The sequence below is a fragment of the Amblyomma maculatum genome, chromosome 3, assembly GCF_055883805.1.
Source record: "Amblyomma maculatum isolate TAMU_Amacu chromosome 3, ASM5588380v1, whole genome shotgun sequence".
Classification (NCBI taxonomy): domain Eukaryota; kingdom Metazoa; phylum Arthropoda; class Arachnida; order Ixodida; family Ixodidae; genus Amblyomma; species Amblyomma maculatum.
In genome coordinates, this window is record NC_139346.1 from 188561086 (window position 1) to 188575648 (window position 14563).

At 41.6% G+C, this 14563-nt stretch overlaps 1 protein-coding gene across 8 annotated transcripts in view; it reads left to right on the forward strand.

Moving 5' to 3' along the window:
* The window catches only part of LOC146197217 (uncharacterized), a 129869-nt gene extending 115569 nt beyond the window's left edge, over positions 1–14300 (forward strand). For all 8 annotated transcript variants that reach the window (XM_084599009.1, XM_084599013.1, XM_084599011.1 and 5 more), the window contains 4 exons: positions 4921–5049; positions 6406–6564; positions 11484–11531; positions 13150–14300. In XM_084599009.1, the coding sequence (XP_084455135.1) occupies positions 4921–5049; positions 6406–6564; positions 11484–11531; positions 13150–13308 (495 nt within the window). In that variant the 3' untranslated portion in view covers positions 13309–14300. The remainder of the gene's footprint in view (positions 1–4920; positions 5050–6405; positions 6565–11483; positions 11532–13149) is intronic.
* Positions 14301–14563: the final 263 nt, after the last annotated feature.

A 14563-nucleotide genomic window follows, 5' to 3' on the forward strand; every position in this document is an offset into this window, starting at 1 on the left:
TAAAACATTTGCAGCCCTTTCAAGTGGCCTTCTTGCTACATACCGTATTTCGCGCTATTTGATAACGCACAAAACGTGCGTAATGTTTTTTGCATTGGTAATTATGTTTGTGCATTAACCTCCGGCCAATCTCTTCGTTTCAGCGAACAGCATAAAAATGTTATTCTCACACCTCAAACATATGTCGGCCATTTTCTCAATAAGTGCGACCGTTTTTTTTTTTTTTTGTTGTTTTTTTTTTTTGTTTTTTTTTTGGGAACACCATGTAACCACCCTATCAGCAATATGTTCTGGAAATGAAGATGTTCTGGAACCTGCCACGCGGTATTTTAACTGCAAACTGCTTTTTTGTGTTACTCGCTATTACTTGATTGGCAGTTCAGTGCCCGCTAGCAGAGTGGTGGCATCAGTAACTTAGTTAATAAGATGCTGGAATGGAACCTTCAAGTGTAAAGCAAGATCAAGCTCTCAAACCTGTGACTCGCTCTTGCTGAACACCCTGCCCACAACAGGGTGAAGCTGCTGAGAGAGTTTCAATACGAGTAGAAGAAAAGCTTCGTAGGCAACCTTCGTAATAGCAAGGTGTTCTTGGGGGATCATGCTTGGGAACATTTACAGGAAGTTGCAATCTCTGCTCAAATTTTTCAGCATTCATTTTCGCGTTGCAATCGCAAAAACTGTTACGCACTTCAGTGCGTTAGCAAGCTGCGGCAGATGCGACTTTGTTGATTCGCCACATTACAGACAGGAATAGCCGCATTTGAAACGGCGGAAAATATTGCTTTGTTTTTTAGTTTCTTTCTAGCTCAAGGAAGCGTCGCCATTGAAGGCTAGAAATTGCGTAAAAAACCAGACCGAGGTTTCGGTATTTGTGCCCTATCTCACTGTGCTAATATTCCCAGCGAGAGAAAGGCAACTACAAGCTGTGTGCTGGCATTCAACGCGCAAGGTATTCCAACGAAAGCGGAGCTTTATGGCGCCGGTCAAAAATGAGCATTGAACAAATTTTGCTGTGCATAGTGCCCTCCATTGCTAGCACAGCGCTCGAAAAGCACGAAATCGTACGCCGCACATGCTAACTGCTTACATTTTATCATCCCATGAAAAATAACGAAGGAGCAGCCCTGCGTCGGCAAGCTTATGGCGAATTTGAGTGGGAGAGCAGGTGCACTTAAGAGCACTTCGAAAGTGCTCTCAGACAAGCAGGTGCACTCCAGTGGGAGAGCAGGAGTAGAATCATTGGCTTCCAGTAGTAGAGGAGGAGGGCTTTTCCTCCGCTGAGAGCACCCGAGTGCACTCCCGGCTGCTCTCTCGTCTAAAGCGAGTGTAGAAGTCACATGGCATAAAGCTTCACATCCGCACCATCTATTTTTTTCTCTGGAATCTGCGATGCTCAAAATGGCAGCTGCAAAGCGTCGGCGCTCGGCGAACTCTTCGGAATCAAGTGAATTTGCGCCAGGAGCGGAAAGCATTGCTCAGGTGGTGTATGCATGTTGGAGAGTTGCTGCAGGCATCGAAAGGGCCAAAGGAGGCAAATCTCCATGCTGTGGAAACAAAGGCATACAAAACAAGCAGTTCTTCATGGAGCGTTGGCCTCTCCTCGGGTTGCACCTGCCGCCACTGCGGGCAGGCAGAGAATGCGGGGGAGAAGTGCGGTCACGTGGTCGTGTGCACGCTGCTCTTGACACTCGGAGAGCGTTCTCGTGGGAGGACAGTTACACCCTCGCTCAGCGTGCTTCTGTACTGCTCTGCAATGCTTGGCGCCTCTGCTCTTGTCCCCTCAACCGAATGCGCCATTACACTCACAGCCGGGGAGCAGCGGCCACCGTTGGAGACCGCCACGCCGCTGCTCGGCCCCGCGCCTGCTCCGCCAGCTGGCTGGGCTGCTCAGTTACCTTTGGCAAAGATGGTACCTGAGTGTGTGATATTGTCTGATATCACACTTACTCAGCTAGATCTGCAGACTGTGCTTTAACTAAGGTATATGTAACAATAGTTCTAAAGACCTGGAGCATTGAAGAGACTCCACCTATATACCACTTATATGCAGCGTTGTGAAGGTGCTTTTACTAAGTCAACTTTCACTCTGACATTGCAGAAATTATGCAACATTGATTAAAACATTCAGCAGAGTGTTTACCACTACCTAGTCACTGATGCCGAAGAAAGCATGATATATATATATATTTTTTTTTTCCTGTGTTGGGGGGGGGGGGGGGGGGGGCATCAAATACCAATGTATCATGAATATAACTGATTGGAATGTAGAAAAAAAAACCATATGCCACTGGTTGAGTAAAAACCTATCTCCAAATTTTTCATTCAATGCTTAACTTACTGAGCATTGAATAGAAGTTAAATGGGCTTTCTTATGTATATTTGCATTTAACCTTTCTTTGAGTTTTCATCAGCGCTGCCCTCATCCATAGCGGTGGACATAGTGTCCTATGCTGCTGAAAGTGCCATATAATGTGATCTAATGGGGGCATTTGCGTGACAGTCATGGTAACAAAGGACATTTCACATCCACCACTGTGGATAAGGGTGACACAGATGAATCTACGTTCTCAAGGATAGGTTGCATGCAGTATAGACACCCAAGAAGGTGGAAGATTGAACAGCTGTTGCCATAACTCAGCTAGTACATCAGATGAGAAATTTAGGTGGGTTCAGATCCCACAATAGTTACTCTTTCCTTCTACTTTCATATCAATTACCTCCATAATTATGTTATTACTTAGCGTTGACCAACCCTGTATGCTTTTTTTGGCCACAGTGACTGTTGGCTCCCTTTGTACGCATCTCAGACCGAATGCCTCATATTCCTTAGGTTTGTTTTCTTCATCTATAGTGGCAGACATAGGATGTCCTGTGTTATCACAAGTGCGACATGGAGCATGATCAGTGACTGTTGGCTTATATCATTTTTTAAAGGTGTGTAGTAGGCAGTACCGAAGTTTGGACTACTGTGTAACATAGGACATTGATTTTTGGTAGTGTAATGCATGTGACTAGGGTGTTGGTTAACTGGTGCTGTGGGGCTGGCTAGTTCAAACAACTGTATAACCATCCTGAAGAGGCAGCTGCTTGCTAAAGTGGACCCAAGGCCTGAGTCTAGCACTTGGAAGTTGCAGTGGACAAAATTAAAAAAAAAAAAAGTCAGAACACTTAAGCTTCACTTTTAAGGGTATAACTCGATAGGATTAATGGCTCCCATTGGCAATTAATTGTTCTTGCTGATCCTCTTGTGTATATGCCCTTTGCCACTCTCTTAATCGCTAATACTTTAATTTGTGCCTCTGTTACCTCACGTATACTTGTTAGCATACAGTCATAAGCTATGTAGCGCGTTACATGAAAGACCACCAACATAGACATAATGCTCCGCATTAACCAAGTCAAACTATAATGTACAGTCGTGCGCAAAAGTGGTATACAACACTCAGCTGGTGGCGGAGCTCTAAAAAACTGCATGCCAACTTTATCTAGCAACAGCTATCTAAGATCGGGACAAGAGTGGCAGTTTCCCATTTGCTCCACAAGCATCTGTCACAGCTGCTGTCCCTTACGCTGTAGCTAGATGGCATTTCTATGCAGTTTTCCAGAGCTCTGTCACTGTCTGAGTGTTGTATACCACTTTTGATCGCTACTGTACCTGTGTGGCTTTGAGGTGGCGGGCCTAACTGAAGATCCAAGGGTGTTGAAAGGCTGGATTCTGCTCTCACCCTACCATCTCAAAGGAAAAACCAGAGTTGACACACCTCTTGCCAACTCTGCCCTCTTATGTGGTCTCGCAATGTCGCAACCCGATGACGAGTCAGTGAATGGCCGTGTCACCTGCCAACTACGTACCACCTGCCGGTGTCATGGTTGTGATTTTTTCTCACAGTGCTGAAACTGAGCTTTCTGAAGAACAGAGCCTTTAATGCTTTTAGGTTAAAAAAAAAATTCATTGGTGCAGAAAAAATTTGTTTCGTGTCTGAGATAGGAAACTATGGCAATGTGGCATGCTCACATGGTTCTGTACATGTGAGCATTTTGCTCATTAAGCCTTCTATCCTAGCGTACTAAGAATAAATTAATGCATGCCGATGCTTATTCAGATGGAAACAGTCCATTTTTAGCTTGAGGAATGAGAGTTTGTTCATTGTGGTCCCTGGCACTTCTGTTTCAAAATTTCAAGGTTTGGAAGAGCAGTGAGTAATTTAACAGCAGATGTAAAGTGCCACTTTTGTGCTAAAAAAAAGCTAAGGAAGACATCCCTTGCTCCTCAAAACTATTCCATCAGTGCTTCCAATGTGGAGGAGGCCACAGAATGTTTTCCTATACCGAACCTAGACAACAGACAATTTCTTGTTTTTTTTTTTCTACAAAAGAAAAGTAATATTTAATAGTGAGGATGGAAAAGCACTGAGGATGTGTTCAGAAAGCTTCTCAGTTGGATGCGTTCCTAGAAATGCTGTTTTCAAATATTGACTACCCACCAGCATGTGGGACATTTTCAGGGCTGCCTAAACACTGGTTCGCATTTCATGTCAACCAACCTGTTCACAGATTGGTTAACATAAAAACTTGTACCTTGTTCTGTCGTGCTCATATAAGTTGTAATGCATCTCCAGGGAGCCAGTTGTGGTTTCAACTTAATATTACATCATTGAGCATTTAGAGCATGCAGCTCCTATATATGATAAATGAACTCTGTTATCTTTCTACAGCAGAATGACTGAATTACGAGCAACATTATAATCTCTGTGCACTGAGAGCTGAGCAGATAGCACTAGACACCACAATTTGGCTCTTGGCTTGACTTGCATTCCAAGCTGCGAATGGATTTAATTTTTGCCAGGATTTAGCACCAGCTTTAGCTGAATACTGTTCAGTTCTGTACTTGCACCAACACACATGGTTTCGGGGCTGCAGGATGTGCGTGGGCCTGCGCCGGGACAGGAACCACTCTTCACACCTGAGTCTCCATGCACTTCACCTGGTCTCAGAGTTGCTCCAATGGTAGCTGAACCGCCAGGGACCAACACTTCTAGTGGCGAATCGGTGAGGGCTTGAAGGTTGCAGATATTGTTAATTGCAGAGAGCAATCTGAATTTTGTGCAAAGGAAAGAAAGTGATATTGTGAAGCAGGTGTTGGAAAAAAAAGGCAGAATTGTAAAGCAGATAATGCCTTTAACCGATAATATACCTACAGTGCAGAAGTTTGGGCTACTAGTTGGTGCTGATTCATAATGATGAAAAAAATGGTGCGAGCTACTAAATTTGCACGATTGTAAGTCTACAGTTCTATACCATGGGAAGAGTCATCGATTAGACATAAGATTGTAACCGTGTCACGGCATACCATATATCTCTTTTGTCTCAACTTGGTTTTGTTCAGATTTTGTCTACCCTCTTCCCTATATCAGATTTTCACATCAAGAAGTAAGAACAGGTATTCTTACAATTGCATAAATGCAGTACATGGGGCAAAAATTAAGCAACAATTTAGCTTGGATAAGTGCAGTTATACGTGCAGGGATATCACTGAGCGTTCGTTTAGCTAAGTGGCTTTGTTTAGATTTGCTTGCCATGTCTTCCTATGTTTAGCCAGGTATTTAATGGTCGCTTTAGGCTTTTATTAGAATGAAGGATAGCTAATTAATGTCCTTAGTACAAATGTGTTAGAGGCGATGAAGATGATGAAGCTGATGACATCTGAAGCACAGCGTGAAAGACTGGCAGCTTGGCACATGAAGAAACTGGTTACCAAGTTGGTGCAGTGGTCTAGCGCAGTGACCAGCGAAGCTGAACTTGTTGCCTCGGCCTGAATTTGAAACCCACTAGAGGCCACTTTTTTCTTTTTTTTCGCGCAGTTGCTCAAAGGCGGCTTGATGGCTTTCCCTGCAAAATCCAAGAATGTGGATAGCAATCCTTATGCATTAAAAAGGAAGGGGGAAAAAGAGGCATTGATAGGACAGAAAAAGAAAACAAAAAAAAAAAACACTTACTCCTTCCTTTCATGTCTTATCTGCTGTTCGTGCGTCTGTTATTTTTCGCCAATGTGTTAGTATACTTGTGCTTGATCCTAGCTGAAAAGACTCAAAAACTACACAGGCACAAGTGCCTTGCAGACTCAGTTTCTACTTCATTTTTGAACGGTAATGCAGATTTCTTTAGTCTCTTTTATCCATTCTGTGTGCAGCATCACTTGTTTTGAGGCTGTATTTTTTTTAAAGTAAACGTGCAAGATTCATTATTCTTTCCTGCAATATTTACCATTCCATGCCTATTCATTCTTTGTGAGCATTGCTTGTTTTGTTACTGGAAGCATCCCGGTGTTGAGATAATGTGATTAAACCACATTCATTGATGTGTTTGCTTCGACTTACATTTTCTCTTTGTTTACTTTTTCCTTAGCTCTCAGAGCTGATCAAGATCTGTGAAGCAGTTCCAGTGAAGCCGAAACCTCCGAGTACTGATACCTTGCAAGGTGCCAAGGGTACCGGCGGAAGTACTCGCCCAACCAAGTTCCGTGCAGCTGCCACGACGAAGGCATCAAAGCAGCAGCAAGAGACAGTGAGTGCCTAAAGTTCTTGTTGAATTCATTCATTCTGCTATCAAGTACTTATTCACTCTTTTGGGAAGGTGCATATTTATTTGTAGACTGACATGTGATGTTGGGAATTCTGGGCTGTGATATTTGTTTAGTTTTATTGAGCTGCACTGACACATCTGCACCTTTCGTCACAGTTCTTTGTGATCTGTAGGTGCCTGTGCTAAAACCGCACTGCAGCTTCATTGCTGAAGATTGAGGCTCAGACATGAGTGCTCTAATTTAATTTTCCATGCATGTAAAAGTGGACACAGAAGCAAATGAAAAGTTGCCCTTTGCTGCGTGCCTGCTGTGGTATCTTTTAAGCTGGTGGCAAGTGGAAAGCAGCAGCTGCAATTGAATCCCTATGAGACTCCATATCTGCTTGGCCCTGCAAAAAGTTCATTAGACTGAAATTTTGAGAGGTGGTGCACGTGTACATAGTGGAATTCAGTGGCGATGATTGTACATGTTTGCTGTGCATGAGCATTAGGCAGGTAGTTTGCATTTCATGAGAAGGAAGTGAGCTACAAACTCTACTTGCGTGGTAATGGCTACCCTGTGGGCTGGAGCATATGTGTACACTTGGTAATACCAGGGCTAAGTTTTGTTTCTTGAGATCTGCATGCTGTGACTATATGGGACGCAAAAATGTCTTAGGCTGCAGCTTTCATTACAAAAGACAGAATGCAATGAATGTGCTTGCACATAAGCCATTTTCTCACAAGCTGTAATCTGCCATTAGCTCATGGCTTGGGTCTCTGGACCAAAATAATTAAAATAATTTCTGGCTGTTTCAAGTTACTTTAGCTTCATTCTGGAGCCTAGTACTCCATTGGTCACTGAACTGCTGCCGTGGCTCATCGGCTACAGCATTTGTGTGTGAGCTCACGTGGCTGAATCTGACTGACAGCCATTTTTCGACACTGGGAAAATGTAGAACTGCCCATGTGTAATGTCCCTGACATTCAGTTCTAAAACTTCCCACTGCAGAATTTATTTTGATTTAGCCCTGTGGGCTTCTGTCTCACAAATCAAACTTTCTTTTTTTTTCCCCTTACATTAGCATAACCAGGATTCCACAGTGCTTTTATTTGACTATTGTTGCAATCTGGAACTTGTGAGCTTGTCATTAGTTTGAGCTAGTCACACCTCCTGCAAATGATTGGCTGTAACATGCCACAGTGCCACAGTAACATGCCACAGTGGCTTGGTGCTCACTTTGAAGTCTGGCGCCAGGACCTCTTACAAGGGCTCACCTGTCTGAGCACTTTTCAATATCTTTTACGCACATTCAGAAGCTCTAGCATGCTTGAATTCGGTCCATTGTTCATGGGATTTCTGGGAGCATTTTATTTGCAAGTGAAAGGAAAAAAATGTTTAGATTCAAGGCACATGGTAACTAGTGCTAAAGACAAGAACAGGAGAGAGACGGACACCACGAACACTAGACATCAACTTGGTTTCATTCCAGACAGACACATTCCCAGCTAACTTAGACCAAGATTTTTAAAAATAGTTAGCCCTAGCACAGTGAAACCAGTTCGGAGTGGTTCAGAGTTGCATATGCTAACCTCTAGTACTTCTTTAGTTCACCAAAGTTAATTAATTAGGGAAGACTAAATAACTATTTTTGTAATTATTGGCTTGAGAGAAAAAATGTCTGAGCAAAAGTTATAGATCTTCTCAAAACGGGTAGCTACATTGTTTCCATCACACTAAGACTTACGCCGCCCTATTTATAGGCCTTCAAAAAATGCTGTCATGTGACCAGCTGTTACTTTAAATCATTCTCCAGCATACAACCAACTTCATCGTAGAGAGCACGGCCCAGAAAAGCTGATTTTGTTATCTCTGGCGTGACTCGGGGCTTTAAGTGATGCCGCAGTCACTAGGAATTTGTTTTTGTGCTAGGCGTCGTTTTTGGCTAGTAAAAATATCACCTTGCGTAAACGCTAGTTTGATGGAAATAACATAGGTACTTGTTTTTCGAGAAGATCTACAACTTTTGCACTGACACTTTTTCTCTCAAGCCAATAATTACAAAAATAGTTATTTAGTCTTCCCTAATTAATTAACTTTGGTGAACTAAAGAAATACTAGAGGTTAGCATAGGCAACTCTGAACAGCTCTGAATTGTTTTCAATGTGCTAGAGCTTACCATATTTTTAAAAATCTTGGTTCATGTTAGCTGAGATACCCTATATAGGCAAACCATGTGCACCCATGTGCAAAAGTGGAGAGACCACGCGTTTTGGCAAAACTGCAAGCCAGCTTTTTCTGACAGTGAAGTGGTTATTTCTAAATTATGCAGAGGTTAGCCGTTGTCCAAACAAATTTGTCAGGTTTTTTTTTTTACAGAAAAATGATGGTTGCAGCGGTTCGTGTGGTCTCTCCACTTTTGTGCAGGGGTGTACAAAGGATCGCATTTGCAACGGCACCTTTCGGTTCAAGAATTGCAATTCTTTGAATGGTAAAGATAAGGATGGCTTGCTTATGCATGACTGTCATTTCATGTGAATGAGAAAGGCTTCCAGTATTTCACGGTCCTTGTGGTCTGGACTTGAAAAAATGACCTGTGTCTGATTTTATATCGGAGCACAGTTATCTTCACAACGTTTACAATGTGCCGCTAAGTATCCCAAGCCTGATAGTGCCTCGACAGCCAGCCTGTGCTCCATTAGCCGAACATTGATACATCAGCCAGTTTGGCGGATGTATCAATGTTTGGCCAATGGAGCACAGAGTGTAGTTGAGTCTAATTGGAGTAGACACCCCCCACCACTAATGTATTGCGGGTGGCCAATAGAGCACAATGAAAATTGCTACATCGACCAGTTTGGCCGATGTAGTGATTCCCGCATGACAAGGGAATTCTGTAGAACACATTGGTCTTGCAAGCCACATACACCATTTGATGTTTTATTGGGCAGACTGACAATATTGAATGTGTCTGAAATAAAAGTAAGTTGATGTCTAGCATTCGTGGTGCCAGTCTCTCTTCTGTCCTTTTCTTTAGCGCTAGTTGCCATGTGCCTGGAATCTAAAGGTCACCAACTAGCCCAGTTGTCTGCTTTAAAGAAAATGTTGCAAGATTTTTACTTAAAGTTTCATTTTTCTGTTTTTTTTTTACACAGCAGAAATTAAAATCGTAGTTCTAATCATGTTGTTCTTTCTCATTGCCCCTTTAAGAAATTGACCTATATAAACTTCATCTGCTATATATATATATACATATATATATATATATATATATATATATATATATATATATATATATATATATATATATATATATATATATATATATATATATATAATATTTTTACATGTTTAGGACACAATATTTTCCCCTGCTGAGCCAATAGTCCGCGTCTTACAAGCTTTGAAAGAGTTGTGCGCATTTTCTGTGTACATTTCACTTCAAGTGATTGCGCACTCTTCAGCAGCAGTAAGACGCTACAGCCAAAGTGCTGTGTTAGCATTCTAAAATGCTCTGTCAAGAACATTTACGATGACAAAGCAAGGCTGTCAGCAGGCTTGCGCTCTTTTTATTCATAACACAGGTACTTTCCTTGTTCAGTTTTATCTTTATTTATTTTTAAATGCAATAAGTTATTTACACATGATTGACACAGTGCGATGTTTATTCACATTAAGAAAGCACTTGTGTAATGGTTAAACAATGAAGGAAACATGAACTGAACTACTTTGTTGTAATCTGTTTACATGTTTACACATGGCATGGTGATAAGCAAACGGGAGCTGGATGTCTGCGAGTCATCCTTCAGTGGATGGTATGAGGCGCAGTCTGCTGGAAAGCATTTTTACATTAAACTAAAGGTTCCCAAATGAAAGAACAAAGCTAGAAAATATGCTGTAGTCAGTAGCTTCTAAGTAATTTCTTTGCACAGCAGAAAGTTTTTCCAGATCGTCATCTCAGTATACGTGTGCACCTTTGATCTTGGCATGTATGGCAAAACATGTATGGGCTTTGAATGTATGTCACAATTTCTACATTGCTCTAGAATATTGTTACGATGGGCTTGTTTTGTGGATTTTTGGCTGTCATCATTTTTAGGCATCTTTCTTTTTTTTTTTTTAAGGTGCTCTAGCAGATGGTACTTTTTCAAGAAGATAATGTAATTACTTTTCTGCTAATAAATAGGTAAATTAGTGCAACGAGCTCCTAGCACAATATCCTCATTTACTAGAGTGCATTATGCTAGCATGCATGTGCAGAATTCTGATGTCAAAAGGGTGTGGCTAGATGTGCCTGGGGTCCCCCATTTTTAATTAACCTTACTCTAAACCTGCCTTCTGCTGTATTCTTAACAATGTGAGCCCACTGTTGTTTCTCGTTGTCACTCCTCTCTTTAGTAATCATTGCTATCCTCCCCTATCCCTTTTCTTTCCACTGGCCGGAGCTTGGTTGCTAAAGATATTAGAAAGCAATTGCTGTAGCTGGCAACATTCTTTTCAGCCATTTCATTACCACCATCACCCCATACAGTGTGAACTTGTAAAGTAACCCTCTCACACTAAACAAGATAGCAGGAAGTTCTAGCTATAAATAACACTGGCAGTCCTAAATTGTGCACGTGAATGCTTTTGTATCATGGTAGGATTTACACATCTGCAGTGGAATAGAATTTACCTTCTTTTTATGGTGTGTAAGTGGTGCCATCTGCGGAAAGATAAGGCTCAAATCCGAGTTGCACTAAAGCTGGCGAGCCCTCTTAATGCACATCATGTTGCTCTGTCGGTGCCTAATTGTTTGTCTTGCACTAGGAATGTCGTCACTGAAAGGGAGTGTTTGCAACTGGGACAGTTTTTTCTTCAAGCATGTCTTCTTTGATATATGGACACTGCAGCAATTAACTGAAAATTTTCTTCCTTGCAGAAACCGCAAGCAAAAGTTTCACCACGTAAGGGGAAGCGTACTGGCTTGGTAAGTGCTTTTGTTTGGCAATGTGAAATTTTAGTGTTTATTTCTCATTTCTTAGGTTGTGTAGTGACATTGGAGCTTCTGCTGGGTTCTTTTTTGTCTTTGAAAGTGACAAGTAAAATGCAGATCCCGTAGAAGAAAATTCTAAAGCTAAAGCAAGCCACAAATCATTAAAAAGTGTATGCGTGAGAGGCGTATATTTTAATATCTTGTTAGCCTTGCAAAAAAAATTTCAGATTAACTGCAGGATGCTGTTTTGTTAAACTTCTCTTAAGAGTGAAGCCAAGACGTGTGGTAGAGTCATGCAAACCTGTCAGGGAATTTTAAATGGGAAAGCATTTGCAGCGAAGAATAAGGAAGCATGGCATTGTTTCCTACTTGGCGTACAGCACTGTCAGACATGGAGAGCAGCTTTATTCTTGCAAATATTATTTTATCGTGCATATTTTTTTTTGTACTTAAGCTTCTTTAAAAAGTTCAAAAAGTTTGTGGAGAGCTAGCTTGATCAATTCTCAATAAACGGCTGATTGGGAGAGTTGGTCAACCATGAGGAACAGTAATATAAGAGCGCACCAGAAACAAGACAAAGAGGAGAAGAGGACATCAACGGCAACTGGGCCGCTGTTGTCCTCTTCTCCTCTTTGTCTCGTTTCTGCTGCGCTCTTGTATTACTGTTTGTCAATTCTCATGGGGTATCATTCTGTGGTATGTTTTAACGCGTTAAGATTTTGACAAGCCTAGTATTCCTTGAAGAGCAGTTTCGTTTAGCCTAGGTTGTGTTAATATTCTCGGTTAAACATAGCTGATGACTAAATGGTATCAGTTAATTTGAAGATGCTGATAATTCATAGAATTTCAGGGGTGCTGTAATTGCTAATATAAATTGATTTCAGTGAACAGCTCAAGACCTGTGATGCTGTGGAGGAATGCCTGTTAATGCAGCGTCACTCCAAGTCTGATTAGCATGGGATCCTGCAATAAGCAACAAGATTCTTAATCAGATTCTGCTGTTAGTAACTAGTGCATGCCCGGTGATATGTTGAGGGGCGCCTGGCATGCTGGAGCTTGAACGGTGCCATTGCTGGACATGCTCATCAACACAGAACACACTATGCTGGCCTGGTTGTCTAGATGGGCCATGAGTGGCTCCTTATTAGGTAATTGCGAGACACATATTCATCCAGCAACTGCTTGTATTGCTAGCTCCTGTATGCATGCACCTCAGCGCTGTGCCGGGCCACCAGCCCGAAACCTTGACGCTGGATTGGTTGAGGAGCATTTTTCACAGGCTCACTTTTGTTTCATTTTTGGATAATTTGAAAATCTGCTTTATTCGAGTATGTTAGGCTCTTCAGTCCCATTAGAATTATAATTGTCAGGTTTCATGTTAGCATTTCATGTCATGCTCCATCATGTTATGCTAGTTATTTTGGCGACCTGGAAATACACTGAGCTGTCAGTTAAGGGGACCCTAGTGCACATGCATGAACCATTATTATTATTAAAAAAGACAATACTATGAGTGCTCTGTGGTTTGGAGTTTTTTTCTCTACACTCACTCTGATAAAATAGTCTAGCCACACCTGCCACAGCTTTGGATGTGCTTTACAATTTCTTGCAGGCTTCTGCAACTACAGCATTGTCCGGAAAGTCAACAGAGCTGGAGAAGAAAGCGGACTCAAGTTCTACAAGTGAAGTTCCAGCTCCTGCACCTGCCCCAAAGAAGCGCAAGTTCTTCAAGAAAATGGAGAGCCCAGTTTGGGAAGGTTTCTTCGACTAGCAGATTATTTTTCACGTTTTCAGGTTGTGCCTCAATAAGAGGTTTTGAATGCACCTGATGCCCAACTGAGCATCAGTCATATGAATCCTTTTTTTTTTTTTCATCTGTACTTGTATGGACATTATTGTTTTCTCTGAGAAAAAAAAAGTAACGGTTACATTATTTGAATTATTTACCATCCGATGGTTGCTGACTTTAGTAAAGGTTTCTTAAGGAAGTACATTGAGTACTCAGGTGCAGTTCTGTTTGTATGTAGTGTAATTAACTATTTTGTTTCTGTTATTTTATGTTTTAAATCAGCTTCCAATATGTTATGTTTCATTCATTTCGTGTTCATCAGATGTATGCTGCTTCAGTTATATATTTCACATGTAAAGCCATGTTTCATTCACTTGCCTATATTAGTGATGATATTCCATCACTACCTTGTAGATTGTTTCTTTCGCATCACAGATTGCTTTAAATGGTTGCTTGAGGAGTAGTCCAGTGAGTACTCTGATGCTGTTGTGTTTGTGTGTAGTGCAATTAACTACATTGTTTTTTTTTTAATGTTATCTCTTGCAAGTTTTGTAGCACCTTCTGTTATGTTACTGTTCTTTGCATGATGTGCAAAGCGGGGCCAGCAGCCAAGATGTTGCTTTCAAAAGAACGAGGGCTAACACGATATGCAAAGCGGGGCCAGCAGCCAAGATGTTGCTTTCAAAAGAACGAGGGCTAACACATTGCTAATGCCAATTTCTGGACTCCTTGCACTGTGCGATTGGCTGCCCCGCAACCTATATAGGCTTTTCTCTAAAAGAGTAAGAGAACTTCATGTGAGGCATACGCTTACTCTGCTTGGAACTTCTGCACTCGATATTACTGTGCTTAATTTCCAGAATTCTTGTCTGTCACAGCTTTGAAAGCTTATGTGGTCTTGAAAGTATCATACCACTTTGTTGAATGCTTTGTTCTCTTTGTTGACAATAAAATTTCATCTTTATCATCAGTTACTACAGCACTGGCATAAGCTTTTAATTGCTCATCAACCTCTATTTGAAAGCCACAATGTGGCTGCTATTAAGAAAGGCTGTACAAGTTTCTTGAAAACTTTGCAGATGAAGAAGAATGTGCCGTTGTCCAGGGCTGGATTCAGAAACTGCTGTGCCTTACCGCCGTTAGCCAAAATGGCTAGCAGCTGACATTGCAGCACAAAATTAACTGCCCGAGGGACAGGGGTAAATTGGGGGGGGGGAGGGAGCAATTAGGGCAATTT